The 24,378-nt window shown below is 43.6% G+C and overlaps 1 protein-coding gene across 2 annotated transcripts in view; it reads right to left on the bottom strand.

Annotated features, from left to right (window-relative positions):
* The window catches only part of Salm (spalt major), a 120,204-nt gene that overhangs the window by 11,179 nt on the left and 84,647 nt on the right, over window positions 1-24,378 (bottom strand). The window contains exons 1-3 of one of the 2 annotated variants that reach the window (XR_013082528.1): window positions 7,656-7,926; window positions 3,083-6,487; window positions 2,138-2,271 (exon numbers count right to left, since the gene is read on the bottom strand). Coding sequence is in view for 1 of the 2 variants with exons in the window: in XM_076790597.1 (XP_076646712.1) it covers window positions 2,138-2,271; window positions 3,083-6,487 (3,539 nt within the window). In the remaining variant the exon portion in view is untranslated. Of the gene's footprint in view, window positions 1-2,137; window positions 2,272-3,082; window positions 6,488-7,655; window positions 7,927-24,378 lie in introns of those variants that run through there. The other variant, XM_076790597.1, reaches the window with a different exon arrangement.

Raw genomic sequence — 24,378 nt, 5'->3', positions numbered from 1 at the left:
TCTGTTCAAATTGTCTTCCGGTCTATCTGGGTTTTTATTTTATCTGGACGTCTAACTGGAGTTTTAAACAATATAGGAACACGTTCTTAACGATTCCCTAACGATGTTTACCGTTCGTACTGAAAAGCAGACGCTATTTGTGCACCGTTTTCTTGCATTTGTACACTATTTTTAGTTTTCCAAGAATTAGTAGCACTTTTTAAACAGATATATGTCTAAAACTCGATGGAAATCTGACTAACCGTTTAAGCAAAACATGGGAATCTGTTCCGTACGGCTAACAAAAATTATTAACCTTTATGTCACTAACTAAAATTCTCTAGGATCTTAAATCTCTGCTCAAAAGCATGTGGACACTTTGTTGCAAATACATATGTAATTTGTATAACTTAATTATTCAAATCTTTCAAATAGATAAAAGTTTATTCGGTAGGTCTGATATTGCATTCTTTCAATATACTACGACCCATGGCTTTAGCGTGGTCTGAATATTATAAATATTTAGAGTGAAAAAACGAATACAGTGATTTCTCTATATATGTCGTCAAGGCCTGGATGATAAACGTCGAGGTATAGCCCGCGAGAGGCCGCGAAGCTCGAGAGACCTCGGACGCCGAGGAGTGTAAACATAACACTGACAAGTCCCGCGTTATTGACATATATCGAGAATTCACTGTAGCTAGGATGCCACGATTAGTGAATGCGATTATGAAGGCACGCGGTGGATATGTAGATGACAAAACGTATGATAATAATACATAAGACAGAGAGATTCGCCGAGACGAATAAGAAGACAGAGAGCAGGTGGCCGCACGGAAGAGACCACCAGCATTTCGCTATTTAGTAACGGACACGCTGATTGGCTAGGATCGGTCATATGATCCAGCCCGAGGTTATGTTCGAGGCGCAGACAAAGGAACGGCTTTAATTTTTGGTAAAGACGGATGCAAACAACAGGCGCCTGTTACGCCCGTTTCTGTCGCGTTCAAACGGCGACACGAGTGTTGCCATCGATCGCTACCGAACTACAAGTTTGATCAACGGATCAGGCGAAAACGTAGATCGTTCCTTTATCGGCAATCTCGAACAATATGTTTTATACTGTATGATATAATACGTATGATAATAATAATTGTTATTATTATTGGGGAGATATCTAATGAATTATTATTAAAATATATTCTCCAGTACCGTATACACTAGACAGATATAAACATTAAACGTGCTGTCCACATTCTTTTGAGCGAGAGTGTATGTAACATAAAAATGTACAATAATTTTGCTATTTGTCGACAAATGTGTTAAAGAAGTTTTAAAAAGATATTTAAAGTGGGTGTCCGGTTATCGACACAAGGGTTAAAGGAAAATTTCGAAACACGACACTTACGTGTGATCAATGTTTTTTTCAAAAGTTCTCATTCCATCATTTTACTAACACTAATTTTTAGAGATATTTCATTAAAATATTGCAATAAAGTGGTCGAAATTTACTTTATGTATCGCGATTGTTATTTAAAAATTTTTCGGAACGAATATTGTAATTATAATCTACCAAATAATTAGGTGTACTAACGGATAAATCAAGGGACCCAATTACTGTGGGGGTACCGATCAACGTGCGGAAATATCAGCAAATAAAAAAAGTATAATTAATAAATTATAAATATATATCATATATATCTTTTTTAAAATTCATTATGCTTTAAAAACAAGTACAATTTATTAATTATAACACAACACAACAAACACTTTTCACGATTTTTCAAATACTTGCGATAATCTGACAAAGCCTGTATCAAGACGCATTCATCGATCTAGCATACCATGACCTTCGGATGACCTTGAAGGCAAAGAAATGAAAATTCCAACAAGAAATGACAGTCTGCTTGAACATATATATATATTTAATGAAAAAAATGATATATGATATTAATGAAAAAAATGTATTATCTCTGTTTTAATATTCATTATGCTTTAAATATACGTATAATTAATACGGGCACAGTAATTGTTACCCCCACAGTAATTCGATCCCTTACCGTACGCCGAGTTTCCACGATATTTCCCGCGTGTCAAGCGAAATTACGTGAAGTTCTCATTGGTGCACCTAATAAATCGATTTAAGAAAGTCCATTACCTTCGTGGAAAAGCCTCGGTCGCATATGGTGCATTTGAAAGGTCGCTCCTTCGTGTGGCTCCGGTAATGAATCTCCAGCGCGGAGTTGCACGCAAATGTCTTGTAGCAGATATTACATGTGGTGTTTCCACGCACTGTAACAGATCGTAGCCCTTTACAATTGCTTCTCGACACCTCCACGGCGTTCCGTGTTCATGAAAACAATTTATAACCGCCGCGGCTTTAATCGTCAATTCAACCGGTGGGACGAGCGCGAGAAAGTCGACTAATTTCGTTGCAAAATCACCGCGAAACTCGACAGGGACGGTTTGTAAACCGCGAGCTTTGAAGATACGAATCGACTCTGTTGTCGCTACGTTCTACAGCTGAGCAAAAGTGGCTTTCGACTGATCGTTACGCGACTGTCCGCGACGGAAGGAGTGAAATGAATTGTGAATGCAACAATAAATTTGGTAAAAAGATTTATTTATTCACCATGTATCCACAGTTCCGACTTTCGTGTTTTATGCAAAAGAAAGAAAAAAAAAAAGGATAAATACAAAACTGATCTCTATGGTCGCAAACGCTGGATGTATTGTTCCTCATATTTTCGGACAAGAACGCAAAGTGACTCGAACGTGGAAGAATAGAGAGAGATCGATAGAGTGATAGAGAGGCAAGAAGAGAGTTAAAGAAAGAAAGAGAGACAGAGAGAAAGAGAAAGAGAGAGAGAGAGAGAGAGAGAGAGAGAGAGAGAGAGAAAAGGTGTAACAAAGAGACAATAACAAAGTTAAGCGGAAGGGTAGGAGTGCTAGGTCCGGCTACACCACAAACAGGATGTCGATAGTACAGCTTGGATAAGGTGGACGAATCAGTCAGTCTTTCGGTCAGGATCAGTGAATCGTGTCAGATCGATCGGGAGGTGTAGCAGGAACTGCAGCTCGCCCTGATGCTAGCAGCGCCTACCTGCTGGCCCTCCTACAGCTAGGCCGAGCGGGTTGTAGGTGGATGTGGCAGCCAGAACGGCCGACGTGGTTAGCGAGGCGAGAGGTCCAGCGGCGCCGGATCCCGGAGTGACGGCGTTCATCGAACTGACGCTATTTATGCTCGAGGATCCTATGCTGCTGGTGGACGGCGACGACGAGACCGCCTGCAGGAGGCCTGCGAACATGCCGAAGGGATGTGGATGGTGTGCCGTTGTCTGAGGCGGGGGCGGCGGCGGCGGCGTTGGTATCGACGCCACTGTGGCCGGCGTGGAGGATGCACGAGGTGTCAGGTCCAAGGGTGCACCGGTGTTCGGCGGGCTGTTGCTTTTCTCGCTGCCGTTGTACCGGTGAAAAGGTGGTGACCTGGGCAAAGTCCCCGCGCTCGAGGTGGCTATCGTGGTGATGGTTCGCACTTGGTTCTCGAGAGCTGCCAGGGACGTCGAGAAGCTCGGCAAGCCGAGATCTTTGTGCTCGTTCTCCTCGCTCTCGTGATCCTGCTCGTCCTCCGGCTCGCAACGGCCGTCGCGATTCAAGTCGCACCGCTCGTCGTCTTCTCTACGGTCCTCTTCCTCGTCCTCCTGGTCGTCCGCCTCCTCGCTGTGATCCTCCGCGTACCTCTGCTGCTGCTGCTGTTGCTGCTGCTGCTGCTGATGGTGGTGGTGGTGGTGGTGGTGTTGTTGCTGCTGCTGAGCTTCCTCTTTCAGTTCCAATTTCGGCGGAAAACCTAAGGGAAAGCCCGCTCCGGCCGGGTGGATCGGTGGAAAGCCTTGCGGGAGGAACGACGCCAACGGGTGATGAGGATAACCCGGCGGGAACTCGTTAACCTCGCCAGCCTGGATCTGTTCCGGGCTGAGCTCCGTCGGCTCGCCTGTATGCAAACGTATGTGCTGTTGCAGGACCAGCGCGTTCGTGAATTTCTTGTGACAGACCGGGCATTGGTGTAGCACCCGAAGAGGCGGTTTCGCTCTGTGCACGCCCATGTGCGTTTTCAGGTTGCCCTTGGTGGTGAACGCGCGACCGCAAATTTTACATTTGAACGGCCGCTCACCGGTGTGGGTCCTGTAGTGCATCTGCAGCGCGCTCTTGCACGACAACACTCTGTGGCAGATCACACACTGATTCGGATCGGTCAGTTTATGCTCGATATTGTCGACCAGCTGCTGCAACTTCGACGTCTCCGAGGTCTTCGTTATCTCGATCAAACTCTCCCAAGAGTTGTCGTTGCTGCCCGGCCGTGGTAACAGGCTCGAGTAGATGGCCGGATCCTTGGCCGGATCGATCATCTCGTTGGCCGAAACCACCGGTGTATTCACAGCCGTGGCCGCAGCGTGATGGGGTATCTGATGATGGGCCGGCGGTCCCGGGAAGAGGATACCCGCGAACGATGTCTGAAGGCTTCCGCTGCTCGCGCTACTGCTGGCAGGCGATGCTCCGGGATAGGCGACGATCTGCTGCGGCAAACGGTTCATGGCTCCTCGACCGGACAGATTCTCCGGCTGTTCTTCGATCTCCTCGTCGACTTCCATGTCACCGTCCGCTTCCAGTCGTCCGCTGATCTTGCTGTCCATGCTGCAGTCCTCGTACGTTTGCGGCTGCGAGAGCAGGTTCACGGAGGATTGGGGCGAGTTCAAGTACCGTCTGGACGTTTCCTCGAAGTCCTCGCTTTCCTCTTCCGTCGGCTCCTCGGCTTCCTCCGGCTCTTTCTTCGGGGTTATCCTCTCGGTGGCCTCCCGACTGGCAGGCCGTTGCTGCTGGTACTGCTCTTGCATAGGCGATCGCTGCTCGAGCTTGATCTCGTCCCTTTGCTCGAGCGGCTGCTTTTGTTGTTGGTGATTGTCGTGAAAGGAATGACGAGAGTTCGACACAATCGCGGGGGAATGTGGAGACGTGGTCGGGGCAGTGGTTACGGGTTTACTCAAGTTCTCCGGTACGTCCTGATCGTCTCGATGAGCGACGACCGGTGATCTGTACAAGGGTGGCATACCGGGCAGGGCTAAACTGAGTGGCAGGGGCGGCTGGGGAGGTAAAAAACCATGTGCCGCCGCCGGGTGAAAAGAGGGATGATGAGAAGGTGGCGGCGGCGGCGGGGACGGCATTGGTCTCTGACCGGAGGCAATCTGCTGTAGCAGGGGTGGGTGGTACTTGTCCAGGTGTTCCGGAACGGGATTCGGGTTCATCTTAACATGTGGAAACTTGGCCGTATGCCTTTGGAAGTGGACCTTCAAGTTCCCTTTCGTGGTGAAGCGGCTGCCGCAGACGTTGCATTTAAAGGGTCGCTCACCTGTGTGCGATCGTATGTGGATCTGAAGCGCTGAATCGCTGCCGAACACCTTGCCGCAGTAGCGGCATCGATGCTTGAAGAACGGCTCCCCGCGACCGCTACCAGACTTTGAATCGTACGGGGACGGACGGGAACCTTTCCCACCCCTGAACGCGAGTTCGTCGGCCAGGTTGTTCGCCAGCAGACCCTGACTGGCGTTGTCCAGCACTTCCTGTGCTCTCTTCTGCAGCATCTCCAGGGTGTTCGGCTCGTGCAACGGCGGCGGATCAGTGTTGGTTATAATCGACGAGGCGAGGGAGGAACTGATGGAACAGAGGGGTGGCATCTGATGAGACATCGGCACCTGGCTACTGCTCGTGGTAGCCGTGGTGCCCGTCGCGTTCGACGCCGGCAACGGAAGATTCAAAGGTGAAGCGCTGCTGGTCGGGGTCGGCCGTTCCTGGGACAGATTCGGCGTCATCGGAGCCGGCGAAGCTTGCTGATGGCTTGGCGGTCGCGACGACGGCGGCGACGTTAAACTCGATATAGGTTTCGGTTGGATGATAGGTGACGGAGACACCTCTTTGTTGTCCGACGGCTCACCGACTGTCTGTTGCTGCGCCGACTGGCTGTGCGTGATGGACAGTTGTTGCTGAAGCTGGCTGATCAACTGTAACTGGAACACCTGCTGATGCTGCAGTGTGTACAAGGTGCTCTGCAACAGCGCCAAATCCTGCAGAGCTGCCTCGCTGTCGGCGCCACCGGCGAGGGCTGTCGCCGCGAACTGAGCGACCGCCACTTTCGTGTTCTGAAGGGCCTCCAAGGTGACATGACTAGTCCCAGCCGGTGGAAATAGACCAGCAGCCGCGCCGCTCTCCACGAAATTGTTGTTGTTCTCCGCGTCTTGACGGTGACGCATCTGTTTACGAGAACCCTCTTCGTCGTCCTCCTGGTCATCCTGCTCGTCCACGCCTTCCTCTTCGTCCTCCTCCAAAGCGTCATCCTGGTCCTTATCATCTTCGTCGCCCTGATGAGATCTGGCCGCTGTGAGATCCACGGCTTCGTCTCCTCCGCCTCCCGGACCACCGCTCTCTTCGCCGTCCGATGTAAAGTCATTCTCTTCTCCTGTAACACAACGATTCACACGTCATTACCAAGACCGTCAAACGTTCACATAAACGAGAACAAAACTGTTTCTAATTCGACCAAATTTTTTCTCACTTCCGTCTATTTCAGCCCCTATCCAGTAGTCAGCCATTCTGAAAGTAAATTGCTCGAAAATAAAAGGATATGTATTAACAAACAACCTGTTCCTCGCTTCCAAGGTGTACATCTTCGTGTCCTCTTATAAAAAATTTAGAAAATAATCTATTAATAACGACAACACGTACGATGGCTGACAACTGGAATAATTGCCCTGGCATTTCCCTAGATAAATTCAGAAGGTATTCTCGAGAGATAATGTAACATCTAGTGTGTTACAAAGCTGATAAATAATGTATGAAAGTTGTCTGGACGCTCAATGAATTTCGTATACGACGATTGCGCAATGCGTAAAGCGTGTAGCCGATGTTATCGGTTAATAAATAGTTTGAGAAATGGCTGGATCTCGGAGCCGGTGTAATAGGAACACTTCCGGTGAAAAGAACTAGTTTCTCCTCGAAGAAAACCGAAGAATTTCCTCCGAGGGCGAGAGGCGTTCGACGGAAGGCCGTCAACAGAGGCATTAACGATCGGAGGAGTTTGCGACGTAGACTTTCGAAGATTAAGTTTCAAAGATAACGTTCTCCGGGAAAGGATGCGCGGCGAGGAGGCGATCTCAAGCTCGTGCGGCTTCGTTTCGCGATTAAACGTCGTCGAGGCCAAAGCGGTGCAGCAACTCGGCGATTCTGGCGCGAAACTCTGGTCGCCGACGGTCTAGTCGCAATCATCAGGCTCCGCAGTACCACGAAAACTGATCTTTCCAAGATACAATAACCAGCGACACTAACAACGAACTAGCATGTAACCAACTGGAAAGACCTTGGTCGAGAGCCGCGTTACAACGGTGTCAAATGATAAGGAACAGTGTCCGAACAATTAGTATTCCGTGGCGTGGTGCACGAGACCCGGCGCGCACCACTGGAAACTTTTAACGAGCACATGGGGACCGGTGAGAAAATGAAAATTACGCGATTACTATTCCCGGCGAGTTGTGTAGAGGTCCGTTCCGGATAGGCACTGATAACGAGAACGTTTCACGAAATAGAGGCGCGACGTTGAAGAACCAACCGGTCGAAGAGTTGCACCGTACCGGAGGATCGGGGACACGACAGCCTGGACTGCCTGGTGCAGGCGCCTTGCTTGATGCCGCGCGATTCGAGACGGCGCGTGATGCTCCATCTCATAAGCTGCATGTCTCTTCTGGTTCGCGGATGCAGCAGCCAACCGGTCCGTGGCGCCGACTCGCGGTGACGCGTCAAAGCTGCGCTGCGCTGCGCTTCGTGTTCCGCTCGGTTTGGCTGCGTTGCGTCTGGTATCGGCCGGACGTCCGCGTGTCGACCGGTGTCATCCGGCAAAGGACGAGAACCGACTGATCGCTTGGTAAAGAGCCGGCCTGGGCGTAGGTAGTGTCGTGCGACGTCACGCATTACCCTTCCCCCACCACCGAGCTCTCGCCCCATCCCCACCCACCGGGCGAATCCCCACCACCGCGCAAGCCTCTACGCTCTCGGTTATGACAGGGAAGGCGGTGCGGTTCATAAATCAGGGGGTAAAGGGCGGGGTCTGCGCGAACCACTCAGCGGCCGGTTATTAATTATTATACAGAGGTTGCCCCTCTCCTTCGGTTCCACCTACGCCGCGCAACTTCCGGATTCACGGAGCTGCACGTTGTCCCTCCACTCGACCGCCGAGACACGGCTCGTTGCGTCCCGCTTTCGATTTTATTCCCGCGCGAGGTTGCGTCGCCGGACACGCCACTGCGAATCTGCCGGTCGAACACTGCCATCTCCTCCTTTTTTTTTCTTCTGTTTTTTTGTTTTTTGTTTTTCGGTTTTACGAAATCCTCGCCTTTTTTATCAGCTGGGGAAATTCGATCGGCGACTTCTCGACAGACGAACATTCGCCGTTCCTTTTACCGAGTTTGGGTTTCATCTTTCCGGCAATTCTTCCGAACGCCTTTTCTTTGTTTCTTTTCGGTCCTAACTGCTGCATTCACTTTTACACCAGTGGTTAATTGTGCCGCTTATTTTGAAATTGGACCAAGTCCACTTATACTTAAATCGAGATATCTAAGGGTTTGTGTTTCAGTCAAATTCAAAATATACGTACAGTCAAACCTGTTTTTGTGCAGTCCTTGTCTATGCGATTTTTTTTATGCGGTATATGAATGCCAACGGTGTTGGCATTATAATACCCTCGTAATGTTCTCATAAGAAGAAGCGCGTTTTGAACTATGACGAGTAGTATTGAATTATGTGCATTTTGAAAATTTCTCCATGTTTAAAATGAGAAATTACATTTTTTAAAAAATGTTTCCATGTGTACTGTAATTATTTATTTTGTTTGGAAAGCACTTTCTCGCGATTTCGTAAATCTTTGACATATTTTCTAAGTGAGACTTTTTTTTTAATATGTTGTAAAAAATTATTTGTTATAGCTATTTATGAAATTTCTGAATATTTCTTTTGGTGCGGTTTCTTTTATGCGGTCCCTATCTACCGTACAAAAACAGGTTCGACTGTATAGGATACCAAAGTGTCATACTGCTTAAGTGTATCTAACAGAGTTAAATTAAATTTACAGTTTACAACTTATATGTCCAAAATTATCGTATATACTCTGAATATATTTAACCGCAAATATTTATGACAGCTAACTTGAAGTTGTGCATGTAATTTCGGACAACAAAAAAAAATTAACAAATGGACTTAGGTCACTTACAAAATAAACGGCTCAATTATTTTGCTGGTTTTATATTACACTCGACAGAAATGCTATACAGTATTCAACCCCTTGCCACAAAATGACGTCGCGACGTATTATTAACCGGACACGTCAATTGGCGTCTTTCATTTTTTAATGTCGTTAAATGCCAATTGGTACCTATCATTTCTCAGGCGTTGGTAGATGTAAAATGAAATTTTGTGTATCCTAATTTGTTTATGACTCTGGTAAAAATAGATTACCACGATACACTTCACTGCGTTCGGTCAACAGTGTGCGAAGAATCTTTCTTAAATGCTTTCATTTGGTAAATTAAAAAAATAAATAATCCTGAAAGTGGTATGACAACGTAGCAGCAAATTGGTGTTACAATATTACAGACAATCTAAGCTCACGACTATTAACCCTTTGCATTCGAACGGTGACTCTGAAGCGCCACTTGTTGTGGCAATATTTCAAAGAAATTACAAAAAATATCAGAAAATATTTAGTACACTACAAAATTTGTATTTAATAGATTACTAAACGTTTAAATATTACATGTGAAAATCGGAACAGTTTCGTATGAATAAAATGAAAATATTCTAAGACGGAAAATAAATTTAGTTTTAGAATGAGAATAGCGCCGAGTGCAAAGGGTTAATTATTGTGTTTGTAACAATATTATTATTGTTAGTTGTTCTTACTATTTACTGAAATCTATTTGATATTCTACATTTTAATTAGGACATTATGTTGCTGTTGGCAAACTATAAGAAGTCAATTACTATTTTGTCGTTATGCAACGTCACTCGTTACATAATCTCGTATCGAATATTATTCTGCTGAGTCAGAAATAAATTCCGTTTCTGTCATCGCGTTCATCCTTATTGAATTAAATCGATAATTATACAACTTTGACTCATATGTCATAAGTCATTGAATCGAATTGTATGTTATTTTTTAAATTCATTTATCGTTCTCAATTTCTGCGTGCACGTAGAATATTCCTAACGGTGAATTAAAATTGAATTAGCAGAGTTTTGAAATTTTAATTCAGTTTCATTTCATTAATAGACTGCGGATCTTTATGCAAAATAAAAATTGTCTGCATCGATTACAAGAAATAGAAACCAAGTGGAATGAAATTTCTTAACTTGCTAATTTTAACAGATGATAAATAATATATCGACATTTGAAACTTCTCGAATTTTCTTATAATTTCAAATTTTATCTACTCAATTCTGTCATAAATGCATAAAGATCCGCAGTCTATCCATTAATGTGAAATTAGAATTGTTTGCAATGACAGTCAGTCTTTATGAAATTCCATTTCGAAACGTCCCCCGCTTTTCCTTTGAGAAGCAGTTTCGGGAAAAAGTGAATTCGTCCCCAAGCCCAACGATTTCTTCGGAATTGCACTAATTGCTTGTCCTTGAAACACTAAGGTCTAAGAAAGATAATCCTAATTAGTCTAACACGCTTTCGCTTTAAGCCAGCAGAGTCCCTCTAACAAGAAACCAAGGTCCTCCGAAATGTTCATCAGTGTCTTCCCAATAAGTATCAGAGTAGATAGTCTTAAAAAAAAGACTTGGTCATAACCGAACCAGAAAATATTTCCTCGAGAACACATTTTCCAAAGGAATCTCGCTTTCTCAGAACCGGTTAAAGGATCGTAGAGTGCTAACAATTTTAATGACACACAACGATGTATACAGCAACACTTTTCAACATAAGTTTAACCGCAAGAATATCGTTTCTATCTTTCAAGTAATTAGTACGCATTATTGGACAATGATGGTTAGCAGAATTATCAACAGGTACGTTCTCGTAGGTAATCGAAGCAGCATTGTTTTGCGGTATCGTTTCTCGAACAAAGAAACGGCAGGGCGTGTCGGGCTCGCCAGCTAAGTAGAGTCTCGTTGAATTATCTATAGGCGGCATAAAATAGGGGTAAATTCGATTACCTGCTATTCAGCGCAAACACTGCTACTTCGTATGACTTCGCGACCAGTTCCGAACCTTTTCTTCAAGATTATGCACCCTGCTAAAAGCATTACTGCTTATTATTGGGTTGTCCGGAAAGTTCGTGCCGTTTTTCTGTAGGTGCCATTAGGATAGGTCTGAATATGTCAGAATGATTGAAAACAAATGGTATGTGTACATAGTCTAAAAAGGTGATCTTTCAGGCATTTTTAGAGAAAAAGTTTGATTAGGATACATTCATTTTTGTCAGTTTTATACGCTCTTAAATATGGAAGGAAACAGAGTGAATTATAGGCATTTGATGCTTTTTTCTTCCAAAGGCTGTTGGAGCTTGGTTGGGATTGCTACCCAATTCATCCTATTAACCAGACATTACACCCTCAGATTTTCATCTGTTTAGGTCTATATAAAATTCCCATAATGACGAAAACTTTAACTCTTTGGTCGACATAAAAAATCATATTTAAAAGTTTTTAGCCGAAACATATAAGTTGGGTGAAAGATGGAAAAAGATTATGGAACAAAATGGCACTTGTAATAATTCAATAAATGTATATCGAAATTTAAATGTACTACGTTGAGTTTCCGGACAACTCAATACATTCTAAAGAATGTATTTACACAGTAAATAATACTTTTAAACTTCGGAATCAGTTTTACAACTGACGATACACGAGAGCATCCACAGCTGCATGTGTCAATTTATATAAACAAATTTTTGAAGTTACTTTTCGTAATTGTAATCGCCAGAAATGAACGACAATTTGTATACCCTGGGTCAAAGTAGACCCAGACACCGCTGCGCTGTCGGACGGTTAATAGCCACTTTGATTTGTCACAGTTGTCAGTGACCATTCTGGACTCAATTTTTTACACAATTCAGTTTTTCATCTTCTGTCTCAAGATCGACAATCTCTAATTTTTTAAAATTTTTCTTGCTATTGTCTAATGATTGCAGACTGGACGCTGAAGAATACATTGAACACCAGGGGACGAAATAAATATCGTTTAAAAAAAAAGTCATACATCAAAAAGTGTTTAAACAAATATTTTAGAATCGATATATAATGCAAATTCCACGTGAACAAGTTATTTTACAACGCTTATTACGAGAAACATTAGCAAAGTTTGAAATAAGAAATTATTCCATATTGTTATAGCATTGTACACTGAACGATATCGTTCAGTATTCTGTTACAACGATCAACGACTTTTTTAATGAACAAAATATCTGTCCATGTGATAGAAAATTTGTATTTTCATATTTTATAAGTTCCATTCCGTTGAACATTCGGAATCAATTCGTGTTTTTTGAATATCAATATTTCCAGTATAGATTATTATAAATTTGGCCAAAGCACAAGTCACGAATACGAACCTATTTTTTATCGTTGTAATTTACATTACGGCGATGCGAATAGACTGGTTTGACGCTTTGCTCGTAATACTAATTTCCTTCTAGACAACTGAACTATCACGCGGAACGGCGAGTAAAATGTTTTTGTAAAAATAACTCGCAAAGAAACAGGATACACAAAAGACCCAGATGATTACCATTATCTAGCGTTAAATAAGTACCTTTGTTAAAACTGAATTTTGTGTATTTCCCGATCAACTAAATCGACATGGTCAAAGTCAAACTTTTACTTTCCAGAATTTGTCTTTGCCCATTCCCATACGAACTAATAACTAGACTGTGGATCTTTATGCAAAATAAAAATTAAAAAAAAAATTAAAATAATAGTAAAAATTGTCCGAAGCATATATAGAAATTTATTTCCTCCCTCAATAACTTTAGTAGGCAGTAAATAATATACCAGTAACATTAAATTTTTCTGTTGTTGCTCTGCTTTGTTTTTCATCTTTTCAGTTTCGTCATAAGTGCACAAAGATTTCATGCGTTTATGGCAAAAATCGTTGGGTGTAATTTCAAACGATAACAAGATTACAAGAATTTAAGGGCATCAATGCGTTTCTTACAACTTAATACAAACACTAAACCGAAAAATTAATTCCTATTTGGTGCATATATCTTGCAATTAACCCTTAGCACTCGAATAGCGATTGTAAAGCACCACTAAAAGTTGCTGTATCATTATTCAAAATATTTTTAATATTTCCAGGTTCGGAAGAAATGTCTACTAATAACTAGACTGCGGATTTTATGCATTTACGACAAAAATGGGTAAGCACAGTTTAAAGCAGTGGACATATTAAAAAGATTCAAGGGCACCAGCGTGTTGGTTTTAGCTTACTAAAATAATTGAAAGAAGTAAGAAATTTTTATTTCGCTGCTGTGTCTTGCAATCAATGCAAATGTTTTTTATTTTTCATAAAGATCCGCAGTCTACTAACAACACAAAGCTAGGAGTTCATTCGAGAGTAAAACTTTCGACCAATTTCTCGCGAGTGGACACTTTGTTAAGAGTCACTTTCAAGTGACTTTACTGAGAAATGGTCTCCCAGCTCACGGTCGTCCCCCCCCCCCCCCAAAAAAAATTCTACGGTCACGTCTCGAGGAAAATCCTATGAAAAAGTGCCATAACTTTCTGGCTAGGCGAAACTCTTTGGGCGGCTTGTCCCGTGCGTAGCGGGCAAAGTTGGAAAAAGGAATCCCGACACGCGCCGAATAACGCGCGTCGTGCGGCGCAGGTGGTTGCAGTCGGGGTTCAAGCACGAGACAACAATCTCAGTCCCTTTCCTCGGTCGGGGCAACTTCCTGCAGGTCAAAAAGCGAACGGGCATTCGGTGGTGGATTGCGCAACACGCTGTGCCCGGAGACCCGGTGCGGCACAAGGCGACGAACTTTTGTCGAACCGGCGACCTTGGCTCTCTCTCGGACAGATGATTTATATGGCCGTAAATCATAAATTCAAGAAGTCCGCTGTTCGAACGAAGGTTAACGAGCCCCCGGGCTTCGCGACAATGTGAAAATGGGTCGGAAGACATAATTCATGCCCGAGGAGCAGCAGCAGCAGCAGAACCAGCCGGCTCCGCTGCTTCCTGCTTCAAAGGAGCATCAATATTTCAGCTCGAACGAAACTATGAATTCGCTGGGAAACATGGGCCGAGATAGACCTCTCCGACTTTCACGGACCCGAGGAGGTAAAAGCCGCTTCCTGTTGGAGATCTTCTTTTTTAATCTTCGCTGACGAACTTCCATAAGGCGTGCAGACCGTGCGAGACGCGGAGAGGTAGAAACGCCGACCTCCTCGGTCACACCGTGCCAGGGCACAGGGTCTAAAACGCGAAATTAAGTGAGATTTTGCCAAAAAATCAACTGTCTCATCTTGACTTATGTTGAATGCTTAATGCTTTCTAAATATCCATCAACCTTGAAAACGAAACAATTAATAAAATTTAATAAATACTATTACTGTAATAAACGGTTAAACTTGGAAGTTTTGAAGATAGCCTTTCTCATAGAAAAAATTGCTTTTCTTCTTTGAGATTCCCTGACGTTCCTTTTTAATATTTTCCTTCCAATTTTTTTTTTTTTTTAATGAAAGGTTTACGTTTAAGCTGTGAATTACCATTGTCGATTGAAAATTACTATTCATAATGTATTAAACATGTTATGCCAAATGCAATGTAGAAAATTTTCAAAATTCTCATGATTTCGCAAGAAATATCTTCTGTATCATACGAGGTCATAGAATTTTACAAAATGGAGTATTTTCAGCATACTTTCTTCTACACAATCATGTAAGAATTATTTCCCATCTCGTCCCATAACACAAGTTATTATTGTTTAAAGTACTCTAAAGACTCTTTGACGATTAAAAAACACTTTAGGCACTAGACCAAATTTAAATTTAGAAGAATAATGTATTTACTAAGCTGAATGTGTTTGTAAAAGTTGTTAAATTTGTAAATATATTTAAAAAATAGTAAAAAGAGCTATTAAATAAACAAAAACTATGGTACATTATGCACCATTAGAAAATATTACTTGTTAATATTCTACACACCAAATATCACTTCGATATCTTTAATAGTTTAGTTAAGTTATACCAAAATGTCACTAAATTTCGCGTTTTAGACCACTGTGCGGGGGGTCGTCGATTTCTCAATTCACAGCCGCCAGGTAGAACCGACCGGAAGTTGATGATCCCGACAAGTCCCGAGTCAAGGTGGAACACCTCGATTGACTAATGGGGAGACAGACGGGCGAATTCGGGCCCAGGATGATCCCTTTAGCATCTATTTAGTCAGTTGTTTATTGTCCAAATTGATAAAAACTTAACCCTTAGCACTCGAACGGTGACTGTAAGGCCCCACTAAAAACTGCTGTATCATTATTCCAAATATTTTTTGCATTATTAAATTTGTTTGTACTTAATAAATTACCAAACATTTCAATATTGTACGAGTAAGTTGCACCCATTTCCGTGCGTACAACATGAAAACAAATATATAGAAGCGTAATATTTCGGAGGAGATGTTTCGTTTTGGGGTTAAAATAGCTTCGAGTGCAAAGGGTTAACTGTTCGGTTCGGATAATCGAGGTCCCACGGTGCATATTTGTCACTCGGTTCTCTCTGATCGAGCCTAATGCAAACAGGCAATGATTCAAGCCGCTGCCTAGAAAAGCAAAGTCCAGACAGAACGTTCGCGACCCTGGATCAAAATGGAGGCGAGTCTCGCCGACCGAGACTGAAGCTTGCGTATGTGTGTGAATGTTTTTTTGCCTCCGCGAGGGTTAAACAGGTGTCCACGAATTCGAAGCTTCTCGTCGAGCATCGGAGAGCCTCGCGATCGAGACCGAGGATAACCGCGACCCGGTTGGCCGAGGTCCTACGGTCGTTCATTTGGAAGATGTTAGGCCCGATGGAGGCCGTGCCGGACGTGTGCGCGAGGTCCTTCCGTGCGGCGTCCGCGTACGAATAGGCGAAACCGGAAGTTGGTCGTAGGAGAGATACAGGGATTTGTGCATCCTGTGTAGTGCAAGGTCACGGGACAAAGAAGGCCGATCGATAAAAGGCAGAGGCGCGCGGCCGAAGGAAGAATCGTTGCGGGGGTCGTTGCTCTCGAGTCACGGCGCATCGGTGCCGAATACGAAAGGGATTCGTACTCGCAGTGACGGGGTCGAGTCTCGTTTAAATAAGTTAGCAGCGGCGGCGGAACACACAGAAACAGAGAGAGAGAGAGAGAGAAAGAGAGAGAGAGAGAGATTGAGTGAGAGAGAGAAAGAGAGAGATTGAGTGAGTGAGTGAGAAAGAGAGAGAGAGAGAGAGGGATTGAGTGAGAGGAGAGGCAAGACAGGGAGGCAAGGCGCGCAGAGCCAGAGCACAGGGAGAGATAGAGGAGGAATGAGAAATGAACGGGGAAAGAGAGACGCCGAGGGAAATTGCACGTGGCGGGCCGCGATTGGCTCGCACCTGTCTCCTCGGACCGCCCTCTTTTAGCCAGGATCGCATGCCTGCGTACCTAATACGCTTTCTTACTCGTTGCATACGCGGGTTGCTTGCGCCGCGTGCGTGTGCGATGCACACTTTCTCATCGAGCCAAGGTGTTCGTTGCCTCTGTGTAATGAACCACCACCGCCCCACGGCTTTCCTCCTCCGCGTCCCCCCGTTCTCCCTCCTCCTCCTCCTCCACCGTCCGATCCCCCTGCTCCCCACTCCGGCAGAACTGCGACGGATCGTGGCAGTTGGTGGGGGCAGCAGGAGGCCGGGTGGAGGGGGCGGCGGAAGACTCGCGAGGAGAGGAAAGGACAGACGATAGTACATATTATACTTTTGTACGGGCGTGTAGAGAACGGTGGGGGTGGCAAGGCAGGCATAGCCGCGGTTGCACACGGTTAATCTATCTCCGGGTAGACACTAAAGCGCAAGATGGAAGTCTCCTTCCATTACGATTGCCATATTTGCAACTCGAGTTCCCCTCCCCTCCGTCCCTCCCCTCCTCCCCCCCATCGCGTTCAACACCCCGCTCGCGATCTTTGCGACCGGGCCTCTCTTTGTTCGCGAGTGACTGCTGTCGGCTCGATGAGTTACAGACCGCTCGGCTCGTTTTTCTCTCTCCGGTGCTGTTACCAGCCCCGCCGCGCCGCGGTGGAGCAGGGCTGCGTTTTAGCGTTCCGTTCGGACCAGAAGCAGCTATCCCGCCTCGGGAGCTTCCTTCCCCGGCTCTTCCTTCGTCTGGTCGACTGTTAAATGAGAATCATTTGTTTTTACGATCATCCTCGCCGTTGCGTAGCCTCCTGTCCCCTTATCGCTTCGGATCGTTGGAGGGGGAGGCGAAGATTGTTGCGTAACGATTACATTGTTCCCGTGTAAAGTTACAGATTCTAAGGCTTGTCGGTTCTCCTTGGAAAATGCTGGTAACAGTGTAGACTGACTTGGGGGTTGTACGGTAACGGTGAAGCGTACCCCCTTTTTTCAGGCAACTGCGAGAGGAAGTAGGATACGTTTATTGCCGAGAATGATTGAAATTTTATTTACAGGAACTCCTTCGTCGAATGTGATTATTCGGCATTTTTACGTTGCCAGTTTGAATAGCTGCGCATTATATTTTATCATATGTATGTGTGTAGCTATTTTCGAATTAGTACCAATCAGGGAACTGCTTTTCGTTTCTTAAATTAAACGCTTAAACTGATGGGCTAAAAAATTAAAAAAAAATTTGGGGCAGGAAGGGCTAACGGATGGGTTGGATGGAAAAATTCGTATGAAAACGTTGACGAACAACAATTATTCGGTATGGAGTACGAGGAAATATGAATTATAAATTTAGTGCATAAGGAAGGTCATTATACATATGTACGTGCTTCCTTTAACTTACTTGATGGAATCATTTCCTAGACCCAGTGTCAACTTTTTGTAGTTGTGAGGCCTTTAAACAATCTTTAATTGCTTATTGTCTTATTGCTAAGACTTATTGTCTGATTAGGAATATTAATATTAATTACAGAATTTGCTTGTATCGTATAGAAAAGATTGATCGTGTGTGCAGGGTGTCCCAGCATCGGTGGTGAAAACGAGAGGGGGTGGCATGTGATTCTACATGAAAAAACAAATCGAAAATAAAGAATAACATTTTTTCATTTGAGGCTCCGTTCTCGAGAAAATCGAGTTTTGAAGATTCATCGGGTTCGCGTGCTTTAGTATACGCAGGAAGTAGAATTGGTTGGTCATGATCAGACGCGTCAGACAATACCAATCGAATAACACGCGTATTCGCAGCATTTTCAAACTCAATTTTCCCGAAAACGCAACTTCGGGTGAACAAATTTTATTGTATATCTTCGATTTGTTTTTCTCATATAGAATCATCCCCTTCTCGGTGGCACCACCCTTCTCTTGGACACCCTATATATAGCTAACACAAAACTTCCATTCGGTCGATTACAACGAAATTACTCAAGCGAATGATAATTTATATTATTAATGTCATTTATTTTGCTTCGAGTACAGATTACACTCGTATAAAAAATTCGAAAATGTACAAAAAAGAAAAATATCGAGTACGTAAGACTCCACCCTCGCAGACGAGGGTTACACTTTTGCAAAAATTCTTCCAGTGTGCGAATTGAGTAAAGGGTTAAACTTTTGGAAAAATTCTTTAGATGTGCACATTTAATAAAGGGTTAAACTTTTGCAAAAATTCTTCAGATGTGCACATTGAATAAAGGGTTAAACTTTTGCAAGTAAAATTAAACATAAAGGCATTTTTCTAAGATTGTTTTAGCTAAGTACCCCTACGAAAAAAAAAGTACAGTATCACTAGCTAATTGACTATTATTTACAAATTAGTTCTAGCCTGATATAAATATACATACACCGTGGCTGGTATACATAGTATATTTTTCTATTGCGAAAAGAAGAAAACATCCATGAAACATCAGAGAAGCATCGCGTGGATGGAAGAAAGGACGGCATGGCGCGGCCTCGGCGTTGTCGAAAGCTTCATTGAGAACTGGAGAATCAAAGACTTATCAGCGGGTACGAGCGATGTACCGTGCGGATGAGGCAGGCTGATCTCGGTGTTGGCGATCCACAGTTTTTCACGGTTCGCCGTTTCCCCAGCGCCGGAGGTGTCGAACATTTTCATCGTGCGATTCCCTGGGCAGGACTTATTGCAATCCGCGTGTTTGCTAGGCGATCAGTAACGCGTTAACCGTGTCCGGGCTTTGTTATCTTCGAGCGAAGGGAACTCGGAAACAAAAACACCGTCCGCCGGGGCATGAAGTAATAAAGAACCATAGCGAACGGAACGGGGGGGGGGGGGGGTTTGCTGAAGATCGTTCGGCGACCTGTTAAGTAACCAACAGATTTACAGGACTCTATCTTATCGAGCGGCCCGTACACCGTCCCTCGGTGTGCACGGTTATTTATTCGTTTGCAAATGAATAAAGAAGGCCGATCGATGCTCGCGAGTCCGAGGAGCTCCGGGCTCTGCGCTACAGGTCGCTATGGATTCCAATCTAGAAGTAGAAGTTGCCTCGGGTTTCGCCCGGAGTGGTGGGGGCAGTCCGGGCATGTCATACGCGAAACCCTTATCTCGTCCGAGCGGAATCATGATCGTTCCTCGCGCGAACTTCCCCGTGGGACAGCCAGGTACACCAATTCACGGGCGCAACACGGAGTGTGAGAGGGTTTTAATGTTACCGGTGCTCGGCCCCGGGAATTTATCGTTATTTGTAATCGCGGCTGGTCGAGTTTCTTGGCGGTTTGCCTTTTGGTGGGCCTTCGACGCGGCGGGGTGTACTCCCCCTGCGTATTGTCGGATCAGAAATGTCTTCTATAGAAAGAACCCCGGGGCCCCGTGTAACAGCGACGCTTAAAAAACCATTAGATATCGGGAACAAACCGGGGGAACCTATGAGTTAGTCCGTTTCAAAACCGGCTAGCCCCTGTGACCTGTCCAGTCGACCAACATAATTCTTATTAACTCGTTGACGTCACACATTATTAGACTGCCGATGTTTACGCAATTTTCAATTTTTGTCGGCAAATTTTAGGAAAGTGGAAACACACGCAATCTAATTTTCAGCAGTAGCGCCCTTCACAGATCCGCAATAAATAAAAATCGTACTGAATTCTGTGAAATTTTATGTCATAGCATCTTTCGAAAATTTTCAGAAGCCAGTCTATACATTATATACTGTATAACCTGTCCGTAGTCTAGTACACACATATTGTATATAATATTGCGACGATATGAAATTATTTGAAGATTAGCTTTGAAGTGGAACCACTCGGTCAAGTGAAATCGACTTCCGAATCGAGATTCTGGTTTCCGGTCAGCAGGGTGGCTGTCGACGAGGGGAAGATCGGCAGATCGATCCGAGACGTCGCTGAGAGGGAAGAGAAAATTAAAAGAGAAGGCAGCGAAAATTAACCAAATAGCATACGTTCATTTACAACAGTAAACTAAATTCGTTTTGGTCACACCATTAGGCGAGGCCCTCAAAGAAAACCCTGTGCGGAAAGCTTCAAATCAGTACCCCTGCCGCAAGGGTAGTTAAGGGTGAACACGCTTTTAACGGATTATTTCTTCAGTTCTGCTGAACAAAAAATTACGAAAAAATTCATGAACATTCTATCTAATAGCACGCACGACTGTGAATTTTTTCCGAATTTTCGACTGCAGAATCGATTTTGAAAAAATTCCAGATACTTAAGATTACTGAGGCGTTTTCTTCGAGGTCCTTATCGTCACCGTTATACAGCGAATTCTCGATATATGTCAACAACACGGGTCTTGTATCGTCCAGGGGACATCCATCGTAGGGGGGATAATTCCGCGACGTTTATCATCCAGGCCTTGGCGACATATATAGAGAAATCACTGTATACGTATTATGGTGCGTTTCGACGAAACGGACAAATGTTCGTTCCGCCCCCCACTCTGAGAAAATTGACACTCGAACGAGCATTCATCTATACTCGTTAAAGTATTCGTCGAATATTCAGAATTCGCGAAGAATGCCTACTCGATTTTTTATAGTTTTAAAGTGACCTCCGTTCATTGATTAGAAATTGATTTATTGGTCATTTCTCTCGCAGTATTGCAACCGAGATTTTTCATTGTGAGAACTGCAAGAATATTTGAACACAACAATAAATTTTTGAATTTGTAGCTTCCAAAATTCAAGTAGAATAGTTTTACTGTATCGGGTTGTAACATGAATAAGTTGGAAGCATAAAAACGTCTAATTCCAACGATTCGGTTATGATTAGACCTTTATGCAAAATAAAAATTTTCTACCGGAATTGTAACAAACTGGAGTGAAATAGAAATTGATTTTCTTTCTTAATGTGTTTAATAGGTAGAAAATAATATAACAATACTATAAAATTCTTCTAATGTTTTTACTGTTTTAAATTACGCGTACTCATTTTTGTCATAAATGCATAAAATGTAATGTGACTGACAAGAAGCCTCACGCACTTAGAAACAATTGAATACAATCCTGTAGCTTATTAATAAATCCAAAAAAGATGCTGAACATACCCGAACGTGTTTAATACATAATCAATGGATATTGGTAGAATGGTAACTAGACTGCGGATTTTATGCATTTATGACAAAAATTAGTAGGTGTAATTTTAAGTAGTAAAAATATTAGAAAAATTTAAACATTTTATTATATTATTTTTCACCTGCTAAAAATAATAAGAAGGAAAATAAATTTCTATTTCATTTCAGTTCGTTGCAATTCAGGTAAAAACATTTTATGTTGCATAAAGGTCCGCAGTCTAATGATAACATTAAAATTGCTTTTTAAAATTAATAAATTTTACATGTCACGACCCGATTCGATTGAAAAGGCAAATACAGTGCGCACAGCTATTAAAATCGAATTTAATTTGTACCTTTTTCTACTAGAATCTTAACAAAAAACTGCATTTGCTATTAAAAAAAAAAAATGTAAGACAGTGCGCCTTATACTATGGAAAAGAAGCGCAAAACTAATGCCAGCTGAAAAATAATTGAGCACACAAGTGCACGTTCTTAGTACGCAATAAAACAGTAAACAGGTTAAAATCATTCAATTTTTCCTCTTCAACGCAGAGCTACTAGTTCGCATAACGCATAGGTCACAGCTAGGTTAACTTTAGCTTTGGCAGTGGTGAACCTGTCGAGCGCTAATACTCGTGTAATAAGTTTTATGACAAATTTAAACGGCCGGTGCGCAGTAAAGAAGCCGAATAAATTTTCAGGCGGATTGTCTCGCGGACGAGATTAATTAAGCACGATCGTTCTCGACGGGACAGGGGATCGTTGCCGAACGAGATGAAACGGCACGACTATCTCGAATCGGCGAGGAAATAATGGCCGGGCTTAAGGATCGCGTTAGGATAGTTTCATTGTTCGTGGCTCCGCTAATAAAATGGAACGTTCAATCAGCCGGACGACAAAAAAGTCTGGAAACCGGAGTCACAACGGTATTCCTAATCGCAGACTTGAACTTGACCGGGGTAGTTAAGGAGATTTCCTATGTGCCGATCGGTCACGCGGCTCGCAGACCTATAACCGAACCGTTTAGCTGACCTAATCTTCATCCGGCCCGGTGGTAGTGGTGGTATAATCCCCGAGGGAAAGAATCATTGCGTGGCGCGCGATGCATGCGAACATTGTTCTCGGGGCGCAATTTAAACGGCGTTTGACCAACAGGTCAATCTGCCGTCACTAATGCGCTCATGCCTCTATAATAGACTGGCGAAAGTAAAAGCAAAACCCCGGAGGATCGGTTCTCTTTTCTTATTGGCCCGTTATTTACGAGGTGCACAGTTAAGATTCTGAATCGCGTATGCATACGAATGCCTTCTCGTCAGCGCCGTTCCTCCAGCTTCGCGAAATGATCGGCCCGGACGATCCGCCGATTTTACACCGATACTCGGTAATTAACTGGCCTTGCCCGCTGCTCGGATCGGCTCATTATACGGTCTAATGGCGTGCGTATCGGGAAAGTAGAGTAAAGGCTTGAAAAACCGGTCGCACGGTGTTTCTATCGAAAAATCGCGGTTCGTTTAAAATATGTGACCATCCAGCCGATCGATATTTTCCGGAAACTGCTCGTACCCCATCAAACGATCGTTTAATACCGATCGTATACCCTTGGCCAGATATTTTCTTTTTTTTTCGGTGGAACTGCCCATTCATTCCCCATAAAATGATCGTTTATCGTGCCTCGCCAATATCCTTGAGGAAATTCATTTCATCCTTGCAAATCATGTCTCTCTTTCGTCATTACAGAATAATAGTAATATACATCGACTCTCCTTGGTAAATTCAATTTGAAAGCACGCGAGAAACGTGAAAGAGATAAAAAGAGTCCGGGGAATGATTAATGCAATTGTTTGATCGCGATTTTGAAACGAAAGTGGTTCTGAATGAATAGAACATTTTCGAACGTTAAAAGCGATATAAACGTCTGATAATCTGCAGATCTGTTCTTGTTTAGCGAAATTATGAGAAAGCACGTCGCGCTAAAGGATTATTAGCACCGGCTTCCGCTTCATTAAATAAAAGGGGAATTAACGACAGGGTTTCCGGAGCTCTTTCATAGAGCCGCGTGCATTCACACCGTTACTAAGATTTACGCTTTGACCCGGCCAAGTTTTATCCGCTCGATTGGCAATGTCCAATGAGCGACGATTAATGCCACTCGTTTAGCCGCTTCGCGATAATTGCCGTTCGGTCTAACTTGCCGTTAGAAAACCGAATGATGCACGTGAACGGAATTCTCGGCCATCATTGGGATCAGTTTTCGAAATGATTCACGAGCCGCGGAACTATTTGCGAGATCATTTTTCAGGGCAACCATACGGAATTCTCGACCGTGAATCATTTTCGACAGACGTTGCTACGTCGTTTCTGAAAGTAAACCTACTTCGCGAAATGATAAAATTTAGTGTTTATTGGAATAAAATGCCCTTCATCTTCTACTTCTGTTTCCACATATACTTTAACGACATGCTTGTTTGTTTAAGAACATTTGCGACAATTTGTTCGTTGCTAAACTGTTACTGAAACACGACATTTGTGAGCACGGTAAAAGGAAAACTATCTGCCACGTTTGAACTATTATAACTAGACAGCGGAAATGATGGAAAGAGTTTAACAATGCCGACATACCATTTATAACATATAAAAATTATTAATGAGCAAAA

Source organism: Halictus rubicundus, chromosome 7 (assembly GCF_050948215.1).
Source record: "Halictus rubicundus isolate RS-2024b chromosome 7, iyHalRubi1_principal, whole genome shotgun sequence".
Lineage (NCBI taxonomy): Eukaryota > Metazoa > Arthropoda > Insecta > Hymenoptera > Halictidae > Halictus > Halictus rubicundus.
Note: the sequence above shows the minus strand (reverse complement) of the source record. Positions and strands in the feature narration are given on the sequence as shown.